Source organism: Aotus nancymaae, unplaced genomic scaffold (assembly GCF_030222135.1).
Source record: "Aotus nancymaae isolate 86718 unplaced genomic scaffold, 86718_ANA_hifiasm-v0.15.2.pri h1tg000040l, whole genome shotgun sequence".
Lineage (NCBI taxonomy): Eukaryota > Metazoa > Chordata > Mammalia > Primates > Aotidae > Aotus > Aotus nancymaae.
In genome coordinates, this window is record NW_026988454.1 from 118,888,458 (window position 1) to 118,912,205 (window position 23,748).

General features: G+C 48.7%; 1 protein-coding gene across 1 annotated transcript in view; it reads right to left on the bottom strand.

Annotated features, from left to right (window-relative positions):
- Window positions 1-9,353: 9,353 nt before the first annotated feature.
- Window positions 9,354-23,748, bottom strand: part of PTK7 (protein tyrosine kinase 7 (inactive)) — a 79,416-nt gene continuing 65,021 nt past the window's right edge. Inside the window, exons 19-23 of the mRNA XM_064360379.1 lie at window positions 22,834-23,066; window positions 21,581-21,661; window positions 12,413-12,564; window positions 10,793-10,971; window positions 9,354-10,362 (exon numbers count right to left, since the gene is read on the bottom strand). Of these exons, the coding sequence (XP_064216449.1) occupies window positions 10,202-10,362; window positions 10,793-10,971; window positions 12,413-12,564; window positions 21,581-21,661; window positions 22,834-23,066 (806 nt within the window). The 3' untranslated portion in view covers window positions 9,354-10,201. The remainder of the gene's footprint in view (window positions 10,363-10,792; window positions 10,972-12,412; window positions 12,565-21,580; window positions 21,662-22,833; window positions 23,067-23,748) is intronic.

Below are 23,748 nucleotides of genomic sequence, written 5' to 3' on the forward strand. Positions count from 1 at the left end.
CAAACACTGGGGAAACCCCTGGGTGGATTGTGGGGTTTGCAGTAAAATTTAAAATGCAGCTCAAATTCCAAGGGAGGAGTGTAGGGATCGATTGGAGCACTTGCTCACGCCTTCCTGAGGGAGGCACAGTTATTGGCGGAGCGGAGGGGGCTTGGGTCCCCGGTGTCCAGACTTGTCGCGCTCCGGCCGCTCCGCTCTAACTTTTCCCCTCCCCCCGACTTCCCTTCCCTTTCCCTCGCTTTTGTAGGCGACGACACTTTCCCACCAGGCTGGCTCGCGGGTCCTCATTCATCATCCTCTGCACGGTGGGGTCTTTGGCAGACATACATCTGGAAAAGGCGGGTGGAGGGAAGGTCGAGAGACAGATCAGTCTCCCAGTCCCCGAGGCGGGCAGGGAGGAGAGACGGAGATCAGTGAAGACTTCCAGCTGCAGGCTGGGCTGGGGGGAGGGGGGCGTCCCGAGGATAAAGCCCACCCTACCGCCAGTGCAAAGATCTGGGAAAGTGTAGCCTGACAGAAAGTTTAAGCAAGTAAGCACGGTCGCGCACACATACGCACATACACACCCTTCTCTGGAAAGCCCATTGGAGGAAAAATAAATTTTCTTTTTCAGACAGGGTATCGCTCTGTCGCCCAACCTGGAGTGCAGTGGCGCGATCTTGGCTCATTGCAACCTCAGCCTCCTGGGTTCAAGCGACTCTCCCACCTCAGCCTCTCATGTAGCTGGGACTACAGGCGCATGCCACCACAGTGGCCTAATTTTTGTATTTTTTGTAGAGATGGTTTTTTGCCGTGTTGCCCAGACTGATCTCGAACCCCTGGCCTCAAGCGATCCAAGTCTGTGTCTGGATGTTTTTGCCAAAGCAGTGAAAATAGCTTGGGCTTTGCTGTTAGAGAATTATTTAAATCTGGAATCTGCCTCTTGGTAGCCCTGTGCCTGGAAACAAGTGATCTGATATTTCCAAACTCCATATTCATCAATGTTGCTATCCATTCCATGAGATTTTTTTTTTTTTTTTTTGAGACAGAGTCTTGCTCTGTCGCCTAGGCTGGAGTGCTGGCACAATCTCGGCTCACTGCAACCTCCGCCTCCCAGGTTCAATCGATTCTCCTGCTGACTCAGCCTCCCAAATAGCTGGGATTACAGGTGTCCGCCACCACACCCAGCTAATTATTTTGTATTTTCAGTAGAGATGGGGTTTTGCCATGTTGTCCAGGCTGGTCTCGAACCACTGACCTCCTGGTCACCTCAAGTAATCCGCCAGCCTCAGCCTCCCAAAGTGCTGGCATTACAGGTGTGAGCCACCATGTCCAGCCTACTCCATGAAATTCTTAATGCAGATTTAATGAGATAAAGACTAAAGGACAGAGTAATTGGTCAGTGCTTAGGCAATAGGAGTTACCTGGAGTAAGTCATCTCATCCTAGCATCTTCGAATGTTTAAGGAGTTGGGAGACTGATTATTCCTACCTGAAAAATTGTGAAGATTTAATAAAGCAGTTGACTGTAACCTATTCATTACTGGTAGTGGTAGTAATATCAATTCAGTATGCTACAATTGACATTTAAAAGAATTAATTAATGGGTATCACAAAAAGCAAAGTCAAATATTGCTGCATAAAACATTTGCATTATATATAAGTTGAACCCTATAAAATTACCATTTTATAGGTCAAGAAGGTGGGATATTGTCCATTTCTTATTCAGTGTATGTGACAATATCAACTGCATTTCTTACTGTGAGTCACGATCCAAAAGCTTTGAGAAATACTGAAATAAAATATGTGCAAGTGATCAGTAAAATATAGTGTATATAATGAATAAAACATAGCGTGTATTTTTGTAAGATAGAGATGAGGTCTCCCTATGTTGCCCAGGCTGGTCTCAAACTTCTGGGCTCAAGCTGTTCTCTCACCTCAGCTTCCCAAAGTGCTGAGATTAAAGGCCTGAGCCATGGCGCCCAGCCCCCAATAGTTTTAAAGAGGTTGCCCCTCCCCCCACCAATTTACTCTTTACCACAGGTACTTCAACATATGGCACATGTTAGCCCAAGAGGAAGAACAGGTCAAATAGATAAATAGGTTCCAGAAGAGTTTTAGGGGCCACAAATGATGCTTGGGGTCATGTTTTGTCTGAGCACCAAAATATTACAGCCAAAGCCCTGGGATTTCATTCCCACCTGCCCTCTAAAGACTTTTTCATTTGAGCCTCCTAGTTTAGACATATGCAAGGGTGACATCCCTCAGCAGGGACAGACAACTGCTGTCTGCCACATCTATAGGAGTTCCCCTTCACATCTATAGGGGAGCTCCTATAGATGTGGCAGAGAGCAGTTGTCTGGGAAGAACACAGTCCTTAGCTACCCTCCAAATAGGCCGTTCTCTCTCCAATTTCTCCCAACTCCTGGGTCATTGCACACCAGTGTTGGTGTCACAGCTTCTTTGTCTGCTTGGGATGGCCCAGCTTCATGTCCTTTGTCACCACAGGGAGTCAGGAGGAGATCTATACCCACACTATTGGATTACTGCAGGTTCCAGAGCCAAAAGTATTGCTAGGGATAAAGTCAAAATCAAAAACTATCTCATAGATGTGTTTTACTTGGACCTTATAACATTTAAAAATCTGAATACCTGGCCAGGCGCGGTGGGTCACGCCTGTAATCCTAGTATTTTGGGAGGCTGCGGCGGGTGGATCACTTGAGGTCAGGAATTCAAGACCAGCCTGGCCAACATGGCAAAACACCATCTCTACTAAAAAAAAGCAAAAAATTAGCCGGCCATAGTGGCGCACGCCTATAATCTCAGCTACACGGGAGGCTGAGGCAGGAGAATCACTTGAACCTGGGAGGCAAAGTTTGCAGTGAGCTGAGATGGGGCCATTGCACTCCAGTCTGGGCTACAGAGCGAGACTCTGTCTCAAAAAAAAAAAAAAAAAAAAAATCTGAATATCCAACCTCTATCAAAAAAAATCGGAATTTTTGATAATAATGGACCTAGGTACCCACAGGAGCACTGTCATCTGGAGCCGATGGTGGCCATAGACCCGACACAGCCTACTGAGCTCAGGGAAGCTCCCTGCCTGGCTGCTCTGAAATGGGAAGTTGAAATGTTCCTCCAAAGAGACCTCATCAGAGTAGGCCTTTGCAACAGAGGGGAGCTCATGTCCACCCCAGACCCTGAAAGACCTCTGGAAGTGCATGAGAATTTCAGCCAGATCCCTCACATCACACAGATTCCACCCAGACCTTTCTTTGTTTCTTCTAACTTTTATCACCCAAGTAAAACAAAACAAATATTAAGGATTGCTTTTAAAAATTACTGTTGGCCGGGCACGGTGGCTCACACTTGTAATCCCAGCACTTTGGGAGGCCGAGGCAGGCGGATCATGAGGTCAAGAGATCAAGACCATCTTGGCCAACATGATGAAACCTCGTCTCTACTAAAAATACAAAAATTAGCTGGGCGTGGTGGCGTGTGCCTGTAGTCCTAGCTACTCAGGAGGCTGAGGCAGGAGAATCGCTTGAACCCGGGAGGCAAAGGTTGCAGTGAGCCGAGATCGCGCCACTGCATTCCAGCCTAGGCAACAGAGCAAGACTCCATCTCAGGAAAAAAAAAAATTACTGTCATGGCTGGGTGCAGTGGCTCACATCTATAATCCCAGCACTTTTCGAGGTCAAGGTGGGACGATCACTTGCGTCCAGGAATATGAGATCAGCCTGGGCAACATAATGAGACCCCTTCTCTTAAAAAAGAAAAAATTGGGCCAGGTGAGGTGGCTCACGTCTGTAATCCTAGCACTTCAGGAGGCCGAGGCAGGTGGATCACCTGAGGTCAGGAGTTCAAGACCAGCCTGGCCAACATGGCAAAACCCTATCTCTACTAAAAATATAAAAATTAGTTGAGCGTGGTGGTATGTGCCAATAATCCTAGCTACTCAGGAGGCCGAGGCAGGAGAATTGCTTGAACCCAGTGGTGGGGCCGGGGGCGCGGGGTGGAAATTGCAGTGAGCCGAGATCATGCCACTTCACACTCTAGCCTGGGTGAAAGAATGAAACTCTGTCTGAAAAAAAAAAATGTTTGGGCATGGTGGCACGCATTTGTAGTCTCAGCTACTAGGGAAACTGAGGCAGGAAGATCACTTGAGCCCAGGCCGCAGTGAGCCATGATGGTGCCGCTTCACTCAATCTGGATGACAGAGTAAGACCCTCTCAATTAAAGAAAAAAAATTCCTCGCCGGGCGCGGTGGCTCACGCCTGTAATCTCAGCACTTTGGGAGGCCGAGGCGGGCGGATCACGAGGTCAAGAGATCAAGACCATCCTGGCCAACATGGTGAAACCCCATCTCTACTAAAAATACAAAAAAATTGGCTGGGCATGGTGGTACGTGCCTGTAGTCCCAGCTACTTGGGAGGCTGAGGCAGCAGAATTGCTTGAACACGGGAGGCAGAGGTTGCAGTGAGCTGAGGTCGCGTCAATGCACTCCAGCCTGGCGCCTGGTGACGAAATGAGACTCTGTCTCAAAAAAAAAAAAAAATTACTGTCAAAATACCTTAAATCTTTTTTTCACTTGGAATTAAACTTTACCCAGGGATTCATAATTTCACACAGAGGCAAAGAGGGTATCAATTGTGATGGCAGCATTAGAAGTAATGGAAGAGAATTTATGAGTCATTGTGCCCAAGAAAAGTCTGGAAAGCCACATTCCAAACTCTAATAGTGCTTACCTACGGAGAGTGAGGTTTGGGACAAGAGACAAAAGGGCTGTGCTTTTCGGCTTTATATAAGTCTGTACCATGTGACTTCTTTGACAATCAATATTACTTTTTTTTTTTTTTTTGAGACAGAGTCTCACTCTGTAGCCAGGCTGAAGTGCAGTGGTGCAATCTTGGCTAACTGCAACCTCCACCTCACAGGTTCCAGCGATTCTCCTGCCTCAGCTTCCCAAGTAGCTGGGCCTACAGGCGCGAGCCACCATGCCCAGCTCATTTTTGTATTTTTAGTAGAGACAGGGTTTCACCATGTTGGCCAGGATGGTCACAATCTCTTGACCTCATGATCTGCCCGCGTCGGCCTCCCAAAGTGCTGGGATTACAAGCGTGAGCCACCACGCCCAGCTGACAATCAATATTACTTTTATATTTTTCTTTTAAAATTAAGCAAAAATAGGTGCGGTGGCTCATGCCTGTAATTCCAGCACTTTGGGAGGCCAAGGCAGGTGGATCGCTTGAGGTCAGTAGTTTGAGACCACCCTGGCCAATATGGTGAAACCCTCTCTCTACTAAAAAAAATAAAATAAAATAAAATTAGCCAGGTATGGTGGCAGGCACCTGTAATCCCAGCTACTCAGGAGGCTGAGGCAGGAGAATCTCTTGAATTCAAGAGATGGAGGTTGCAGTGAGCCATGATTACTCCACCATACTCCAGCCTGAGTAACAGAGTGATACCTTAGGTAGGAAGGAGGAAAGAAAGAAGGAAGGAAGGAAGGAAGGAAGGAAAGAAGGAGGGAAGGAGAGAAAAAGGAAGGAACAGAGGGAGAAAGAAAGAAAGAAAGAGCTCCGGAGAGAGAGGAAGGAAAGATGGAAGGAAGGAAGAAAGAAAAAAAACAAAGGAAGGAAGGAAAAGGAAGGGCAATGACAGTCTCAGGAGATTAGCTATCTCTTGGAGCTGGAGCAGGCAGGAGAAAAGCTTCAGCCAGGGCCAGAGGACTGGCCAGAGAAACTGGAGATGCTGTAAAAAGGTGAAGGAGGAGAGTCTCTGAAGAGGAAGGCCTGGCCAACAATGTTAGCCACTATAGAGTGCTCAAGGAAGAACAAGAGTTAGACGAGGATTTAGTGACTAATGAATTTACAGAGCAGTGCCTTTCAAATATTTCCGAGTGCAACCCACAGTCTGAAATCATTTTTTTTTTTTTTGAGACAGAGTTTTGTTCTTGTTGCCCAGGCTGGAGTGCAATGGCACAATCTTGGCTCACTGCAACCTCTGCCTCCCACATTCAAGCAATTCTCCTGCCTCAGCCTCCTCAGAAATCATTTTTACATTGCAACCTGTGGTCAATTAGATGATTGCTCCCAACTCTTCACACCCTCTGTTGGAATTATAAATCCACATCCTTGCTGTGTGACTTTGCAGTGTGTCCTACTGGTGTTGTTGGGTTTTACCATGTGACTTGCTTTGGCCAATAAAATGCTAACAGACGTGTGTGTGTGTGTGTGTGTGTGTGTAAGAGATGAGGTCTAGCTATTTTGCCCAGGTTGCAGTGTAGTGGCTATTCACAGGCACAATCATTGCACACTACAGACTACAGCCTCAAACTCCTGGGCTCAAGCAAACCTCCTCCTGCTGCCTCAGCCTCCCAAGTAGCTGGGACTACAGGCACACGGCATGGTGCCAGCTCAGACTTGTGGTTTGAAATGTGCTTGCATGGTTTGGCTTGACCTCTTACACGCTGCCACTGCGCAAGAGCATGCTCTGGGTACCAGCAAACTAGACCTAAACCAGACCTCTGCCTGGCAACAAGCACAGCTAAAATCAACCAACCCTCACCAACCTGCAGATCCATGAGTCAGAAAAAAAAACCTCGTCAGCTACTAAAATGTGGGGATTACCATGAAGTATCACCACCCAACAGCTGACTAACACACTATCCAATATATACAAATATGAAGCAAATATAACAAAATTTTGTAAAACAACACTTACCCTTACAGGATACAGTGTACTCTGATAGCGCCTATTACATTTCTTTTTTCCCCTTTTTTCTAATCCTGGTCGCAACCCAGAGTTAGAAAAACACTGTTCTAGAAAAATTTTTCCCCACTTCAACACATCTGAAGGATGCAATACATGGTGTATATCAGCGACTATGGCTCACTTACTAGCTGTGTAACCATGGTCGAACTACTTGACTTCCCTGAGACTCAGTTTCCTAATCTGTGAAATGGAAATAATCTCAACTGGCTAACAGAGGAGTTGCAGACATGAAATGAGATAATGCATATTAAGTGACTAGTACAGAGCAAGTCTTCAAAAAATTAGCTTTTCTTTCTTTCTTTCTTTTTTTTTTTTTTGAGACAGGGTCTCGCTCTGTCACCCAGCTGGGAGTGCAGTGGTGTGAACCTCCTGGGTTCAAGAGATCCTCCCTCCTCAGCCTCCAGAATAGCTGAGACCATGGGCATACCCCACCACACCCAGCTAATTAAAAAAAAATTTTTTTTTTTGAGATGGGGTCTCTCTTGCCCAGGTTGGAGTGCAAAGGCACAACCTTGGCTCACTGCAACCTCCACCTCCCAGGTTCAAATGATTATCCTGCCTTAGTCTCCCAAGTAGCTGGGATTACAGGCACACACCACCACATCCCGCTTATCTTTTGTATTGTTAGTAGAGATGGGGTTTCACCATGTTGGCCAGGCTGGTTTTGAACTGCTAACATCAGGTGATCCACCCGCCTCAGCCTCCTGAAGTGCTGGGATTACAGGCATCAGGCACCACACCCAGCTAATTTTTTAAAATTTTTGTAGAGATGGAGTCTAGTCATGTTGCCCAGGCATTTCTCTCACTTCAGCCTCCAAAAGTGCTGAGATTACAGGCGTGACCCACTGTACCTGTGGCCTGTTTGACTGATTGATTGATTGAGACGGAGTCTTGCTCTGTCACCCAGGCTGGAGGGCAGTGGCGTGATCTCGGCTCACTGCAACCTCCACCTCCCAAGTTCAAGCAATTCTCCTGCCTCAGCCTCCTGAGTAGCTGTGATTACAAATGTGCACCACCACGCCTGGCTAATTTTTTGTATTTTTAGTAGAGATGGGGTTTCATCATGTTGGCCAAGCTGATCTCAAACTCCTGGCCTTGTGATCTGCCTACCTCAGCCTCACAAAGTGCTGGGATTACAGGCATGAGTCACCGCACCTGGCCTGTTCATTTATTTGAGACAGAGTCTTGCTCTGTCACCCAGGCTGGAGTGCAATCTCGGCTCACTGCAACATCTGCCTCCTGGGTTCAAGCGATTCTCCTGCCTCAGCCCCCAGAGCATCTGGGATTACGGGCATGTACCATCACACCCAGCTAATTTTTGTATTTTTAGTAGAGATGGGGTAGCCAGGCTGGTCTCATAACTCCTGACCCTGTGATCTACATGCCCCAGCCTCCCAAAGTGCTGGCATTACAGGTGTGAGCCACTGTGCCCAGCAGGCCTGTTATTTATTTATTTATTTATTTATTTATTTGGAGACAGGGTCTCACTTGATCACCCAGGCTGGAGTCCAGTGTTGTGATCATAACTCACTGCCATCTCAAACTCCTGGGCTCAAGTGATCCTCCCCAGTAGTTAGGACTACAAGTACATGCCACCACACCTGGCTAATTTTTAAATTTTTTGTAGAGACAGGGTCTCACTATGTTGGCCAGGATGGTCTCAAACTCCTGGACTCAAGTGATCCTCCTGCCTCAGTCTCCCAAAGTGTTAGGATTACAGGTGTGAGCCACCAGGTCCGGCCTGCTGTTATTTTTATTATTCAAACGTTTGGTGAGGAGTAAAGGAACTAGGGCAGTTTCAGAGCTCAGGACTTGTTTCTTTTAGATGGTGAACCAGGCTGAAGTTACTGGAATGAGGCAAAGGATAACTCATGACACAATATCCAGGCATTAAGCACTGTCTCCCTGCTTGGTTCTACCTACTTTGCCTCCCTCCTCGAGTCTTCAAAGGACTCAGAGACCTGAGTCTGTCACTAACTCCTTCTCCAATCCTACTCTAACTGGCTCCCCTTCACACTTCTACTGTCCCCATCTGAGCACAAGGATTAGTCCTGTCTAGGTGACAGTCAAGAGGGCAGCCTAGGGTTGCACAGACAACAGGTGATCTTGCCTCCTTCATGCCTGCATGCTCACCTGCCCTGCAAACTGTAGAGAAGAACCAGTGTCCACCGGTTCATCCTGTCTAAGCCCCACCAGAATCCATGAAGGTACATGGCCCTTTCTCTTTTTTCTTTTCTTTTGAGATGGAGTCTTGCTCTGTAAGGCAGGCTGGAGTGCAGTGGCGAGATCTTGGCTCACTGCAACCTCCGCCTCCTGGGTTCAAGCGATTCTCCTGTCTCAGCCTCCCGAGTAGCTGGGATTACAGGCACCTGCCACCAGGCCCAGCTAATTTTTGTATTTTCAGTAGAGACCGGGGTTTCACCTTGTTGGCCAGGCTGGTCTCGAAATCCTGACCTCAGGTGATCCACTGGCCTCAACCTCCCAAAGTGCTGGGATTACAGGCATGAGCCACCGCAGCCAGCCCGCACATGGCCCTTTCTGATCAGTGGGGGAAGAAGGAACATCTTTCATGAGCAAGAGCAGGGAATGAGTCTCAGAAACAGGTTGTAAAAAAGGCTTCTTTATTGAGAGCAGCGAGTGTAAAAAACAAAAACAAAAAACAAAACAAAACAAAAACAAAAACAACAATAAAAGTGTGGGGTAGGGGTGGCCCACCCTCCTCATCTCCTCCAGGGCCCACCCCTACCTCCCATGCCCACCCATCCCACGCTGCAATTACATATAAAAGCCGCCCATGGTGCATACAAAAAGGGCGGGTTATATAGTGTCAAAAGCTCCTGAAAACTCCTTCATCTGCCAGGCACTTAGGATGAGGAAAGGAGAGAAGGGTGGGGGAAGGCATGGGTCTGGGTCAGCCTGCACAGCCCACAGTGCGGAGGACTCACTTGCTGTGTCCTCTACCGTCCTGGTCTAGACCCCCAAGTGGGACCCGTGGGCCAAGAGACTCCTTAACCCTGTGTGCCCAGAACTTGAGAATAGTAAGGAACTCCCCCCAGACCCAGCTCATCCCAAGCTTCGCCTTCCGCAGGCAAAGTTGGCAGGTGAGTGGCAGAGTTGGACCCGGTCAAGGGGAGAAGTTGCAGGCCAGAAATTGGGGTTACCTGAGGTACCCACACTGTCCCTGATAGGGGAAGAGGTGGCAGAGAAAACTGCCCAGCCCAAGACCCAACTAGTCACCCAGTTTGGGTCCGAGTCAGCCTCCCAAAGGACGAGGGTGAGGAAGAGGAGGAAAGGCCAGGCCCTGCTCAGACCTCAGCAATGCCTGTTGCGCTAGGGCAGGGGCCTCAGGGCCCAGGAGGACAGGTATCTTGCCCATCATGCTGTGAGCTCCCCTCTGGAGATGTCCTCCCCTGCCCATGCCATCCTGAGGCACAGCCCACTGGGCTCCCTCCTCACGGGTTGCTGTCCACAGGGCTGTCTCCCAGGGCGCTGGCAATCTCGCTGAAGGAGGGCCGGTCCTTGGGGCTGAGGGCCCAGCAGCGCTGCATCAGCCGATAGAGCTTGGAAGGGCAGCCCTCAGGCTGAGGAAGTCTAGCCTTCCCAGCCTGCAAATCTGTAGGGAAGACAGTAGGTGCAATGTTGGCCAAAACATTCAACAGCTTGTTCAACACTTTGTGGAGCTCGCAGTTCCTACAAGCAGCCACCCAAGGATGCCTCTGGGGCAGTGCTGGGCACGGTAGGTGGGCACTCGCAATGATAAAAGATGACTCTCCTGGCCCTGCTCACTCTGGCTGGTAGGATGGGGTCCATGCATAGGAGCTGAAGTGGGTGGCAGAGTGGCTGGAGTGGGTACTAGGGGCAAAGGCTATTTACCAACCAATATAAAAGTATTGCAGTATTTTAACAATCAGAGTGGCCGTATCTGTGTGCCTGCTCAGTAGCAGCCCTGAGATGGGAGGCAGGCTGAACCGGCCCTGGGGCCCTGAGCAGGGCCTGCATCTGGGGCCCATCTGGAATCCTCCCCTAGCCATGCGGCTGCCTACCTGCCAGCACTTCATCATCTGCCTGCCCGTCATGGGGCATCTCTCCGTGTGTAAACACTTCCCACATCAGCACACCGAAGGCCCAGACATCGGACTTGGTAGAGAAGTCACCCTCCAGGATGGCCTCAGGGGACATCCAGCGCAGTGGCACCCAGGCCTGGCGGAAGTGGTAGTACTCACTGCAGGAGAGAAGCAACCCAGGGGTGAGGTGGGATGAGAAGCGTGGCCTGGCGCTGCAGCCTCATCCCCCGCGTCTGGAACTCATTCCCAAGCTGGAGCCCAGCCTTTCTACATACAGACACCAAGAAATTGGTCACAGGTATGCTGAGCATGGGAGTACACTAGACAAAATCTGGAGGCAACCACACAGGATTTGATGGTTAAATTCCATTACTGGCTGGGCGTGGTGGTTCATGCTTGTAATCCCAGCACTTTGGAGGCTGAGGTGGGTGGATCACCTGAGGTCGGGAGTTTCAGATCAGCCTGACCAACACGGTGAAACCCTGTTTCTACAAAATACAAAAAAGTAGCCAGGTGTGGTGGCACACTCCTGTAATCCCAGCTACTTGGGACGCTGAGACAGGAGAATTGCTTGAACCCAGGAGGCAGAGGTTGCAGTGAGCCAAGATTGTCCCATTGCACTCCAGCCTGGGCAAGGAGAGCGAAACCCCATCTCAAAAAAAAAAAAAAAAATTCCACTAAAGATCAAACTTTGCCTAAATGTTAACAGAAAAGCTAACAGTCATACATACTTTCTATATTGGTTATAAAAATGTAAAAAATAAGAACCATTAAATGGAAAGAGCTTTATTAGTGATAAACCAATCCTCACTACAGTGATAGACAAACGGGGGTGACATGGAACTGGGGGACTCGAGGGGACATTCCCAGCAGTGCTGTGGAGCCCACATAGGCTCTCTAGAGCAAGCTCTGGCATGGGTGCTGAGCTGTAAGTCTCAGACTTCAAAATAATAATGACTGAGTTCAGGAAGTTACAGAGGGAGCCATAAAATTAGACTATTTAAAAATCCTTATCAAGTTTGCCTATTTTTTTAGAAAAAGGTTTATTTATTTATATATTTATTTAATCACTAGAGACATTTTACAACCATCAAGGACTTGTGGCCCACTGGCTGGGAAGCCTGCTGCATTCTCTCTTTTTTTTTTTTTTGAGATGCAGTCTTGCTCTATCACCCAGGCTGGAATGTAGTGGCTCGATCTCGGCTCACTGCAACTTCCACCTCCTGGGTTCAAGCAATTCTCTGCCTCAGCCTCCCAAGTAGCTGAGATCACAGGCGCCTGCCACCACACCCAGCTAATTTTTGTATTTTTATTAGAGAAGTGATTTCACCATCTTGGCCAGGCTGGTCTTGAACTCCTGACCTCGGGATCCACCCACCTCAGCCTCCCAAAGTGCTGGGATTACAGGCATGAGCCACCACACCTGGCCACCTGCTATACTCTTAGAAAAAGGATGAGAAAGCTCTTCCCTGTTCCAGGCCCTCTAGCTTTGGACTAAGCAGGTACTAAACCCTTTCCCATACCTCCAAACTGTCTGTCCTCTGCCCCTCACCCTCTGGGAAAAAAGAAGGAGCCCCCACCCGACACGTGCCCTTCTACCTGTTGTACACATCCTTGCTGAGGCCCAGGGCAGACACCTTCACTTGTCTCTGGGCGCTGACCAGGCAGTTTCGAGCAGCCAAGTCCTTATGCACAAAGCGGTTGTTGGACAGATGCTCCATGCCCAGGGCCACCTGGGTGCACAGGGCCACCTGGGGAGATAAAGGGGCCTGTTAGAGCAGCCCAGGACTTGGCGTAAAGGTGACCACCCTCAACACAACCCTTGGCAGGGTTTCAATGTTATTGGTGTGCTGTGTAGGAAGCACAACAGCCTCAGCTTCCTTCTCTGTAAAAAGAGGATAACAACAGAACCTGCCTTCCTGGGTTGCTGGAAGACTGAATTAAGCAAAATAAAGTGCTTGACACCATGCTGATACACAGCCAAGTGTCAGATTGAGTGGTACATGGGTCTAGGGGCACACACACAGTAACCACTTGCCCAGTGAAAAATAAGTGGGCAAAATCATAGCTGATATTTTTTATTTTCAAGCAACAAGGTCTCGCTCTGTCACCCAGGCTAGAGTGCAGTGACGTGATCACAGCTTACTGCAGCCTCTAAACTCCTGGGCTCAAGCAATCCTCCTACCTCAGCCTTCCAAGTAGCTAGGACTATCAGTGTGCACCACTATGCCTAGTTTTTTTTTTTTTTTTTTTTTTGAGACAGTCTTGCACTGTTACCCAGGCTGGAGTACAGTGGCGTAATCGCGGCTCACTGCAATCTCTGCCTCCTGGGTTCAAGTGATTCTCCTGTCTCAGCCTCCCAAGTAGCTGGAATTACAGATGCCCACTACCATGCCTAGCTAATTTTCTGTGTTTTTGGTAGAGAGAGGGTTTCACTCTGTTGGCCAGGCTGGTCTTGAACTCCTGACCGCCTCGGCCTCCCAAAGCTCTGGGATTACAGTCATGAGCCACCACGCCCAGCCCCAGCTTACTTTCTAACTAAAAAAAAAAATTTTTAATAGAGATGGTGCTTTTCTATGTTGCCCAGGCTGGTCTCAAACATCTAACTTCAAGCAATCCTCCTGCCTCAGCCTCTCAAGCAGCTGGGATTACAGGTACCCACCACAACACCTGGTTAATTTTTGTATTTTTAGTAGAGATGGGGTCTCCCCATGTTAGGCTGATCTGGTACTCCTGACCTCAAGTGACCTGCCTGCCTTGGCCTCCCAAAGTGCTGGGATTATAGGCATGAGCCACCGCACCTAGCCTCATACTTAAATTCTAATGCCAATGGGTTGTTTCCAGTTTGGGGCTATTAAAAACAGTGTTACTAGAAACATTTTTATAGATGTACACATGCATGAGTTTCTCTAAGATAGCCAAGAGCAAGTCTAGAATATGAATATCTCTAGCTATACAAATAATGCTCAACTATTTTCCAAAGTATAAGAGAGTTAGGGAGATTTTTCATTAATACTCTTTTTTGAATTTTGAGCCATATGAATATATTATACACTATATATAAAATGTAACTAAATTACATTGACATTTTGAAAATGTATATTAATGCACTGAACAAATATAAATTTAAGCTAGGCACCTATAGTCCCAGCTACTCAAGAGGGTGAGGTGGGAGAACTGCTTGAGCCCAAGAGTTCAAAGCCAGCTTGGGCAACATTGTGAGATCCTGTCTCTCTTTAAAAAAAAAACAAAAAAACCGAGTACCATGTGCCATACACAGTGGGTGATAGTGGAATATAACGGGGCTGGCCAAAGCAAGGCTCTTTATAGGGGGCAGCAGCCCCCTATAAAGGTCACTTAGTGCAAGTAAGAAACCACCCATTCACAGAGAAGGGGAAGGGCCATTTGCTGAGCACCTGCTGCGGCACCTGCTGTGTGGCACACCTCACACAAGGCTGGCTGCCTCTCCCCACACATGCTCTGTGAGGCAGGGCTCAGCCTCGGCTTCATCCAAGGGCCCATTGTCGAGGCTTTAGAGCCAACCCAGTGCTAAAGCCTGACTCTTCCCTACCACTGCAGCTGCCTATCTGGGTCATATCACTGTTGATGGACCGTCTCCCAACCAGTGGGCTAGAGGTGGGGCTGCTGGCTCCTAAGCTGGCCCTTCAGCATCCCTGGCTGGCTCAGAGCAGCTTCCCCTGCTTGGCTCCCTGAGGTCACAGGAAGGTCAGCAGAGGCGCCAAGCCCAAGTGCTAGGAGAGGGGACGCTCCACAGACATCTCTTCTCGGTTTTCTTGGGCACTGGCCAGTGACATCCCTGTGGGCCCCACGCCTCCGCTGGTGGTTTGCTAACTATGGTCACAACCTGTAGGTCATTAAACCAATTTAGGGAATATTAGCCAGCATTAAAGAAAAAAAGAAAGGGAACAGAAAATAGAGCACATCACACTTAGAGCAGCATTCATGAAACGTTTTCATTTTAAAAATATATACATATGTGTGTATTGGGTTGTGATGCAAAATGTACTTTTTGCTAATGTAGGTCTCAGTCAAAAATATTTTAAAACAACGGTCTAAATCTGTGCTGTCCTATATGGTACCCACTATCCCCATGTGGCTATTTAAATTTAATTAAAGCTTTTTTTTTTTTTTGAGACAGGGTATCTGTTGCCCAGGCTGGAGTAAAGTGGCGCGATCACAGTTAAACTGCATCTTGAACCTCCCAGCCTCAAGTGATCTTCTCACCTCAGCCTCCCTAGTAACTGGGACTATTGGCATGCAACACCATGCCTGGCTAATTATTTTTATTTATTTAATTAATTACTTTATTTATTTTGAGACTGAGTCTCGCTCTGTTGCCCAGGCTGGAGTGCAGTGGCGCTATCTTGGCTCACTGCAACCTCCACCTCCCGGATTCCAGTGATTCTCCTGCATCAGCCTCCTGAGTAGCTGGAATTACAGGTGCCCACCACCACGCACAGCTAATTTTTGTATTTTTATTAGAGATGGGGTTTCACTATGTTGGCCAGGCTGGTCCTGAACTGACCTTAAGTGATCCGCCTGCCTTGGCCTCCCAAAGTGCTGGAATATAGGTGTGAGTCATCACGCCAGGCCTATTTTTATTTTTTAGAGATAGAGTCTCACTTCATTGCCCAGGCTGGTCTCAAACTCCTGGCCCAAGCAATCCTTCCACCTTGGCCTCCCAAAGTGCTGGGATTACAGGTATGAGCCACTGCACCTGGCTTTAAGTTAATTAAAACTCAGTAACATTTAAAATTCAGTTCTGGGTTGGCACAGTAGCTCATGCCAGCCTGTAATTCCAGCAGTTTGAGGAGCAGACATGGGAGGATTGCTTGAGCCTTGGAGTTCGAGACCAGCATTGGCAACGTAGTGAGACCCCATCTCTAGAAAAAATTTAAAAATTAGTCAGGTGTGGTGGTGGGTGCCTGTAGTCTCAGCTACTTAGGAGGCTGAAGCGAGAGGATCACTTGAGCCCCAGAGGCCGAGGCTGCAGTGAGCAATGATTGCACCACGGCATTGCAGCCTGGGTGGTGGAATGAGACCCTGTCTCATAAAATGAAATAATAAAATAAAATAAATAAAATTCAGGCCAGGTGTGGTGGCTCACGTCTGTAATCCCAGCACTTTGGGTGGCCAAGGCAGGAGGATCACTTGAGGTCAGGAGTTCAAGACCAGCCTGGATAACATGGTGAAACCCCATCTCTACTAAAAATACAAAAATCAGCCAGGTGTGGTGGCACATGCCTGTAATCCCAGCTACTCGGAGGGCCGAGGCAGGAGAATCGTTTGAACCCAGGAGGTGGAGGCTGCAGTGAGCCAAGGTCCTGCCACTGCACTCTAGCCTGGGCGACAGAGCAAGACTCTGTCTCTAAAAAATAAATAAAATAAAATAAAAATAAAAATTCAGTTCCTCTGTCACTCTAGCCAAATTCCAAGTGTACAGTCGCTATATGAAGCTAGTGACGGCTGTACTGGCCAGCAGAGAAATGAAACATTCCCATCATCATCCTCATCAGTGCTGCCTGAGGCTGTAACAGGCAGTGCATTAATGCAGAGGTGCTAAATGAATGACGTAATTAGAGTTGGGGAAAGCCTCATCCAGACAGAGTCTCACTCTGTTACCCAGGCTGGAGTGCAGTGGCACAGTCTCGGCTTACTGCAACCTCCACTTCCCAAGTTCAGGCTATTCTTGTGCTTGAGTCTCCTGAGTAACAGGACTACAGGCACGTGCCACCATGCCTAGCAAATTTTTGTATTTTTTAGTAGAGACAGGGTTTCACCATGTTGGCCAGGCTGGTCCCAAACTGACCTTAAGTGATCTGCCTGCCTCGGTCTCCCAAAGTGCTAGGATTATAGGCGTGAGCCACCAAGCCCAACCGTTTTTGGTTCATTTCTTTATCAACAGTGGAGACATAAAATCTCAGCATAGCTTTCAATTAAACATGTAGTGAGGAGAGTTAAGAACAGGGTGGGTGGATGGGCCTGCCAGGATTACTGGGCCTCTCTGGGTACAGGGAACTGCACTGGGGTCTCCATGAAAAAGCAGAGTCTACATCCCTAAAATAATCCCGAGAGCACCATCCTCAGAATGCCCCAAGTGCACTGGTGGTAAAGGGGCCAGGCCGCTCCAGTGGCCTCATAAACAGAGCCAACTCCACTTCAGGCTTCCAAATCCCAGGGCATCAAACAACCTTGTTCGATTCTTTGTAAGCGGCAGCCAGAGGCTTTGGTAACGTGGCCTCATCAGACTTGTGAGTCTCCTGGGCCTACTTGCTCTCATCTGGCTCACAAGCTAAACAATTTGCTCCTAGTCAAGGGAAACAGAAGAAGGTGGACTTGGCATGGTAACTGACTTACTATCTTTCCAGAGAGGTGGCGCTTCCGGAAATACTGGCTAAGCAAGGGCAGTAAAAGAGAAAGAGAATTCTGTTAGACTCAAGCCAATTAGGTGTTTCCTTGATGCCGGGCAAGACGCCATCGGATAGCCACTGGATTAATTCTCGAATACTGTTATAAAAGATCTGTTCTTTGGTAAAGATCAGACCCACTCCTTCGTTTCCAATTTTAACACCCCAGGGGTTTGCCCATGTTCTGGCTAACCCACTGTGACACTACTGAGATCTTCTCACAAGGGGCCTTCTGTTTCCTGCACGGCATCTGACTGCATAAAGCATGGTCCACCAGGTGTGCTAAGCTGATCCTGCTTCTCATTGCGTCATTAGCTCACAGGTGATCCATGGAGCAATCACAGATTACAGTTCTCTGACACCATCTTATCAGCTACTAAAAGGCATTACCTACCATTATGCCAACACCCAGGACTGTGTCTCTGATTTCTATCGCTACTCACTGCTATCTTAAAATCCTCCTGAGGCTCCCCTCAGCCCACCCACACCCAATATGACACTTTGGCTCCAACTCTAGCTGGCCAAGGAACACCCTACCTACCACTCCACCTCCCTTTAAATACTTAAGTTTGGCGGGGCGCAGTGGCTCATGCCTGTAATCCCAGAACTTTGGGAGGCCGAGGCGGGTGGCTCACCTGAGGTCAGGAGTTCGAGACCAGCCTGACCAACAAGGAGAAACCCTGTCTCTACTAAAAATACAAAATTAGCCGGGTGTGGTAGCGCATGCCTGTAATCCCAGCTGCTTGGGAGAATGAGGCAGGAGAATCGCTTGAACCTGGGAGGCGGAGGTTGTGGTGAGCCGAGATCGCGCCATTGCACTCCAGCCTGCACAACAAGAGCAAAACTCCGACTCAAAACAATCAAACAAACTTAAGTTTTTCCCCTTTCGTTCTCCTAGGTCTAGGAATATAAAGTGACAGATCAGCTCACTACATAACTAGAACAATAAAGTACCTACAAAATTCCCAAGAATTTTCATTATCATGGAATCCCCAAAAGCAGTCCTTTTCAAACTGCTGATCGAGACTTAAACGGGTCTTGAAACAAATTCAGTGGATTAAAAAAAAAAGGATAGAAAGGAGGCCAGGTACGGTGCCTCATGCCTGTAATCCCAGCACTTTAGGTGAATGAGGCAGGAGGATTGCTTGAGCCCAGGAGTTCGAGACCAGCCTGGGCAACGTGGCGAGACCCCATCTCTACAAAAAGTAAAAATAGCCGGGCACGGTGGCTCATGCCTGTAATCCCAGCACTTTGGGAGGCCGAGGCGGGTGGATCACGAGGTCAAGAGATCGAGACCATCCTGGTCAACATGGTGAAACCCCGTCTCTACTAAAAATACAAAAAATTAGCTGGGCATGGTGGCGTGTGCCTGTAATCCCAACTACTCAGGAGGCTGAGGCAGGAGAATTGCCTCCCAACTACTCAGGAGGAGGAGGTTGTGGTGAGCTGAGATCGCGCCATTGCGCTCCAGCCTGGGTAACAAGAGCAAAACTCCGTCTCAAAAAAATAAATTAATTAATTTTAAAAAATAAAAATAGATAAAAGGAGGATAGGACAGGAAACATCAAGTGCATCAAACACAAAACTGTGAAAGTTTAATTTTAGTTACATAAACCTGCACACTGGATCATGAGTAAAACGCATTCATTTTTTCTTGTTAAGTGATGCAGGTCTTGCTATGTCACTAAGGCTGGCCTCAAACTCCTGGGTCCAAAGGATCTTCTGGCCTCAGCCTTCCAAGTAGCTGGGATTACAGGCACATACTACTCCATCTGGCTTAAAATGCATTTCCTAAAAGGGATTATAATCAAAAAGCATTTCAAAGCTACTAGTCTCCACCAGGGCTCCTTGAACTTTAATGAGCTTAGGAATCAGCTGGAGAGCTTGCTTGAAAAATTCAGGTCCTGAGACCTCACTCTCAAATACTCTGATTCCCTCATTCTGAGTCATGGTCCAGAAATCTGCTTTTTTTTTTTAGACAGGGTTTGACTCCTGTTGCCCAGGCTGGGATGCAGTGGCACGATCTCAGCTCACTACAACCTCTGCCTCCCCGGCTCAAGCAATTCTCCTGCCTCAGCCTCCCAAGTAGCTGGAGTTACATGCATGCAACATCAGGCTCGGCTACTTTTTGTATTTTTAGTAGAGATGGGGTTTCCCCATGTTGGCCAGGCTGGTCTCGAACTCCTGGCCTTTAGTGATCTGTCAGCCTAGGCCTCCCAAAGTGCTGAGATTACAGGTGTGAGCCGCTGTGCCTGGCCTCCATTTTTTAAAAAAGCATCCTCCTTATCTGCCACAGAGTACTGTCCTTGGAGAGTGTAGAACCCAACCTATTAAAGCTGTCTCATCATATTTAAGATGCTACAGCAAAAAAGTGAGAAAAAGATGTTTAGCAAAGTTGGTGATGATTTGCAGTCAAACAGTCCCTTAGGTCACATGAGAGAGGTAACTGACTTCCTGGCAGCCTATGTCCATCCCAGCCAGAGAATCCCACTTTGACTCCCCTGACTCCTGAAGCCATGCCTTCCTGCCATTCAAGTACTTCCTGTCCTTGAGAACTGAACTCAAATGGTTTTCTCTACCAGGAAAACTTCTTTGTTAACCACAGCCATCTGTCCACCTAAAGGACATGGGTGTCTTTGACATCTCCTAATGCCTCCCACTTGCTTTCCGTTTTACCTCAAGTCTGTAAGGCACAGGACTCTTGTAACTAATCTCCTGACTAGATCTTAAGATCTTGCAGGCATCCTGCAAGATGCCTGGCAATTTTTTTTTTTTCTCTTTGAGACAGATCTCGATCTGTTGCCCAGGCTGGAGTGCAGTGGTGCAATCACGGCTCACTGCAGCCTCGACTTCCTGGGCTCCAGTGATTCTTCCTCCTTAGCCTCACAAGTAGCTGGGACTACAGGCACACCAGCACGCCCAGTTAACTTTTTATATTTTTGTAGAGACAGAGTCTTACTATGTTGCCCAGGCTGGTCTCAAACTCCTGAGCTGAATCAATCCTCCTGCCTTAGCCTCCCACCGCACCTAGCAGATGCCCATTTTAATTAAGCATTCCCAAGGGCCCTTGGGGCCACACCTGGTTCAGTGAGGATTCACTGGCTCTGTGAGTATCCTAATTTGTAAGCTCTTTAGTCCTGAAATCTCACTGACCTGGAGTAGCAAGTCCTATCCTGTGGATTCTCCTCTAAAGCCACTATACACAGTTCCTGCAGCTTCACGGGGATGGAGATAGGGGTGTGATGTCAGGAGGCCAGGTCACTTGTCCTGTCTGGATCTTAGTAAATTCACATGTAATAAGAGGGGGCCAGCATGAAGGGCACAGAGCTGCTTCCCCAGAGAGACTGGGGGCAGCCAGGGTCCCATTCACCTGACTGATCCTGATCTGCCAGCCATGCTTTTCTGCTCTGCCTCTAGAGTCTGTGACCTGGGACAGCCTACCAGGCAAGGAATGGTCCCCTGGGAGAAAGGGCAGAGCCTTCTGCCTACCCTGCCCTGAGCTTTGATTTGGTTTATGAGGTCACTTCACTGCCAGCTTGGAAGCAGACTCCTCAGTCACATGGAAGGAAGTAGATCCATTTCAGAGGGGAGAGGAGGAGGCTATGGGCAAGAAGAACCTGAGGGAGGAAAGAAGGGGTGAGGCCACAGCAAGCGCCATGCACTGGAAAGGTATGGACCGAGGTGGCAGGGGGTAGCAGGCAGGCTTTCCCTTCTTCACTGTTTCAACCAAGATCTGCTCCACCACGGGGACCCCAGCCAGGGCTCTGTGCCCAGAGCAACCTCTGCGCAGAAGGCATGAAGAAAACTGGAAGGAAATGCTGGGAAGCTACAGCCCAAAGGAGAGGGCAAGGTGAAAACCACAGAGGGTAAAACCCAGGCAGCCCATTCACACAAGAGTCTTCTCCACTCAGAGCTGAAGGCCTGCACCCAGCCCAGCAGGCCCCTGCACTCAGGCTGCTTGCTGCTTCTCCAGTGCAGAGCTCACAGCAGGTGGGGAGGTGTTCTGTTCCAATGCAAGCTCCTGCCCAGAGGCAAGGGCCAAGGGTAGCTCTTCTCTGTGAAGCCAGCATATCAATGCAAAGCCATTTCGAGGCTACATGACCTGAGACAGGCTATATGACCTGAGACATACAACCTCCTAAGCCTCAATGTCTTCATCCACAAAATGGGGATAGTAGTATATATTTCAGAGGACCACTATGATAATTACAGTAACACATGTGAAGTTCTTAACTGAGGGCCTGGCCTATAGGGAGCCCTCAATAAACGTGCCTCTGTTGCTCCTGGCCCAGCCCTGGATACCTTCTCCCTCCCTCCCCATCCTCACCCCCATCCTCACCTTCTGCTTGGTGCTGAGGGGCTGTGACTTCAATTTTTCATCCTTGCTCTTGGAAATCCTCAGGAACTGCTTGAGGTCTCCCTAAGGGAAAAGCCAGGCATCTCGCTCAGGTCAGTGCACAGCCATTTGGCTGTAAGCCTCAAACCAAGCAGGTGCTCGCAGAATTCCTGCCTGGGGAGGCAGTGAGAAGGCTAAGCTAGCCTGGGCCCCTTTCCAGCAGGGAAAGTTCACTGGGAGTGCAGAAATTTAAAAATATACAGGAGACGCCTTCTAGAGGCTCTCCCAGTCAGAAAGAGAAGAGAATTGGCATTTCTACACCAAAGGGAACCCCCAGACAGGTGGGGCAACACAGCCCCTATCCTCAGTGAGCCAGGAGGAAAACAGTCCCCTACCCTCTTTCCTCAAAGATTCCTGAGAGGGAACTCCTGTCCTCCAGAGCTTTACAATTTAATAGAAACGAACAGAGGAGAACGCCAGCAGCAGAAAAATACATAAAGCATTCATAAGCACTTGTTTTTAAATTTTTTGTAGAGACAGAGTCTCACTATGTTGCCCAGGCTGGTCTCAGACTCCTGATCTCAAGTGGTCCTCCTGCCTCAGCCTCCCAAAGCACTGGGATTACAGGTGTGAGCCACCGTCTCCAGCCTCATAAGTACTTGTTAATGGAAAGACTGACAGGACTCCTGACCACTCTTGCTCCAGAGCTAGGGATTTGAGAAGCAGAAGTTTCAGGACCATGGGCTGAGGGCCAGGACCAGCTGGGGAATGAAGAGGAAGGGGCAGCTCTGGGAAAGACACCCTGAGTGGAGAGGAGAAGGCTGGTGGCTGGGGTAACACTCATGCCACAAGTGGTGCTAGGAAGGAGGGAAGGAAAGTGGGTTCTGACATATTTATTCTCAAGTGGGGACGAGCTTTTGGGGAGGAAAAAATAACAAACCAAAGAAACAAGAGTCAAAGAAGACGACCTGGAAGGCATCCCTGCAGTGTGAGAGTGAGAAGTCCCAGAAGAACTTAGGACCAACCCCCTGAGATACAGATGTAAAGATGGGGGGTGCTGATAAAGGAAAAGGAGACATCCAAGAGCAGGGAGAGCAGAAGCTGAGCATCACAAGGTGGGCAAGGTGTAAGAGCAGGCAGGTGAGGGCTCAGCTGAGACTGCATGAGACAAGGTTTTCACAGTGCTCCAGCCCGACTCCCACCTTTATAGGACACTGTTCTACCCGAGACCCCCGCATCCTCTGCCAGCAGCATACCAGGTCCACATACTCCAGCACCATGTAGTGGGGCTCAGCCTCCCGGCACAGCCCAAGGAGCCGCACCACGTTGGCATGGTTCAGCTTCCCAAACATCTCCAGCTCTCTCCGGAAGTCCAGCTGCTGCTGCTCATCCTTGCTCTGCAGGCTCTTCACAAGTACCAGGGTCTCCGCCACTCCCTCCTCCAAGCCCTGAGCCTTTGCCAGGAACACCTCCCCAAACTCACTCTTCCCTGTGGGTACAGTCTGAGTCAGCCAGCCACCCTCACCCAGGCAGAGGCAGCTCCTGACCTGGGGGAGGGACCTAGCGTCTCCGACAGTGGGGACCCACCCACCTGGGCTGGGCACGAGACCCAGTTCTGCTGTGACCCCCCTCCCTCCTTAGGCTTCAGTGTCTCCAACAGCAAAATAAAGAGTTGAACTAATATCCAGAATTTTCCAAAGGGTGACTTGCATGAGAATTTTTGGTGGCTCATGGTAAACACATCTCTCTCTTTTTTTTTTTTTTTGAGACAGAGTCTCACTCTGTTGCCCAGGCTGGAGTGCAGTGTCGAGATCTCAGCTCACTGGACCTCCACCTCCGGGTTCAAGCAATTCTCCTGCCTCAGCCTCCCGAGTAGCTGGGACTACAGGCCCATGCCACCACACATAGCTAATTTTTTTGCATTTTTAGTAGAGGCGGGGTTTCACCGTGTTAGCCAGGATGGTGTCAATCTGCTGACCTTGTGATCCGCCCGTCTCAACCTCCCAAAGTGCTGGGATTACAGGCGTGAGCCACCACGCCTGGTAAACATGTCTTAACGTATGCTAGGAAAAAATTTAACTACGACAAACCCATTTCTCATGTTTTTTCCTAGAACAAAGATAACTTAGTGTTTTTTTTTAAAAGGAGTCAATTTAAATAAAACATCAAGT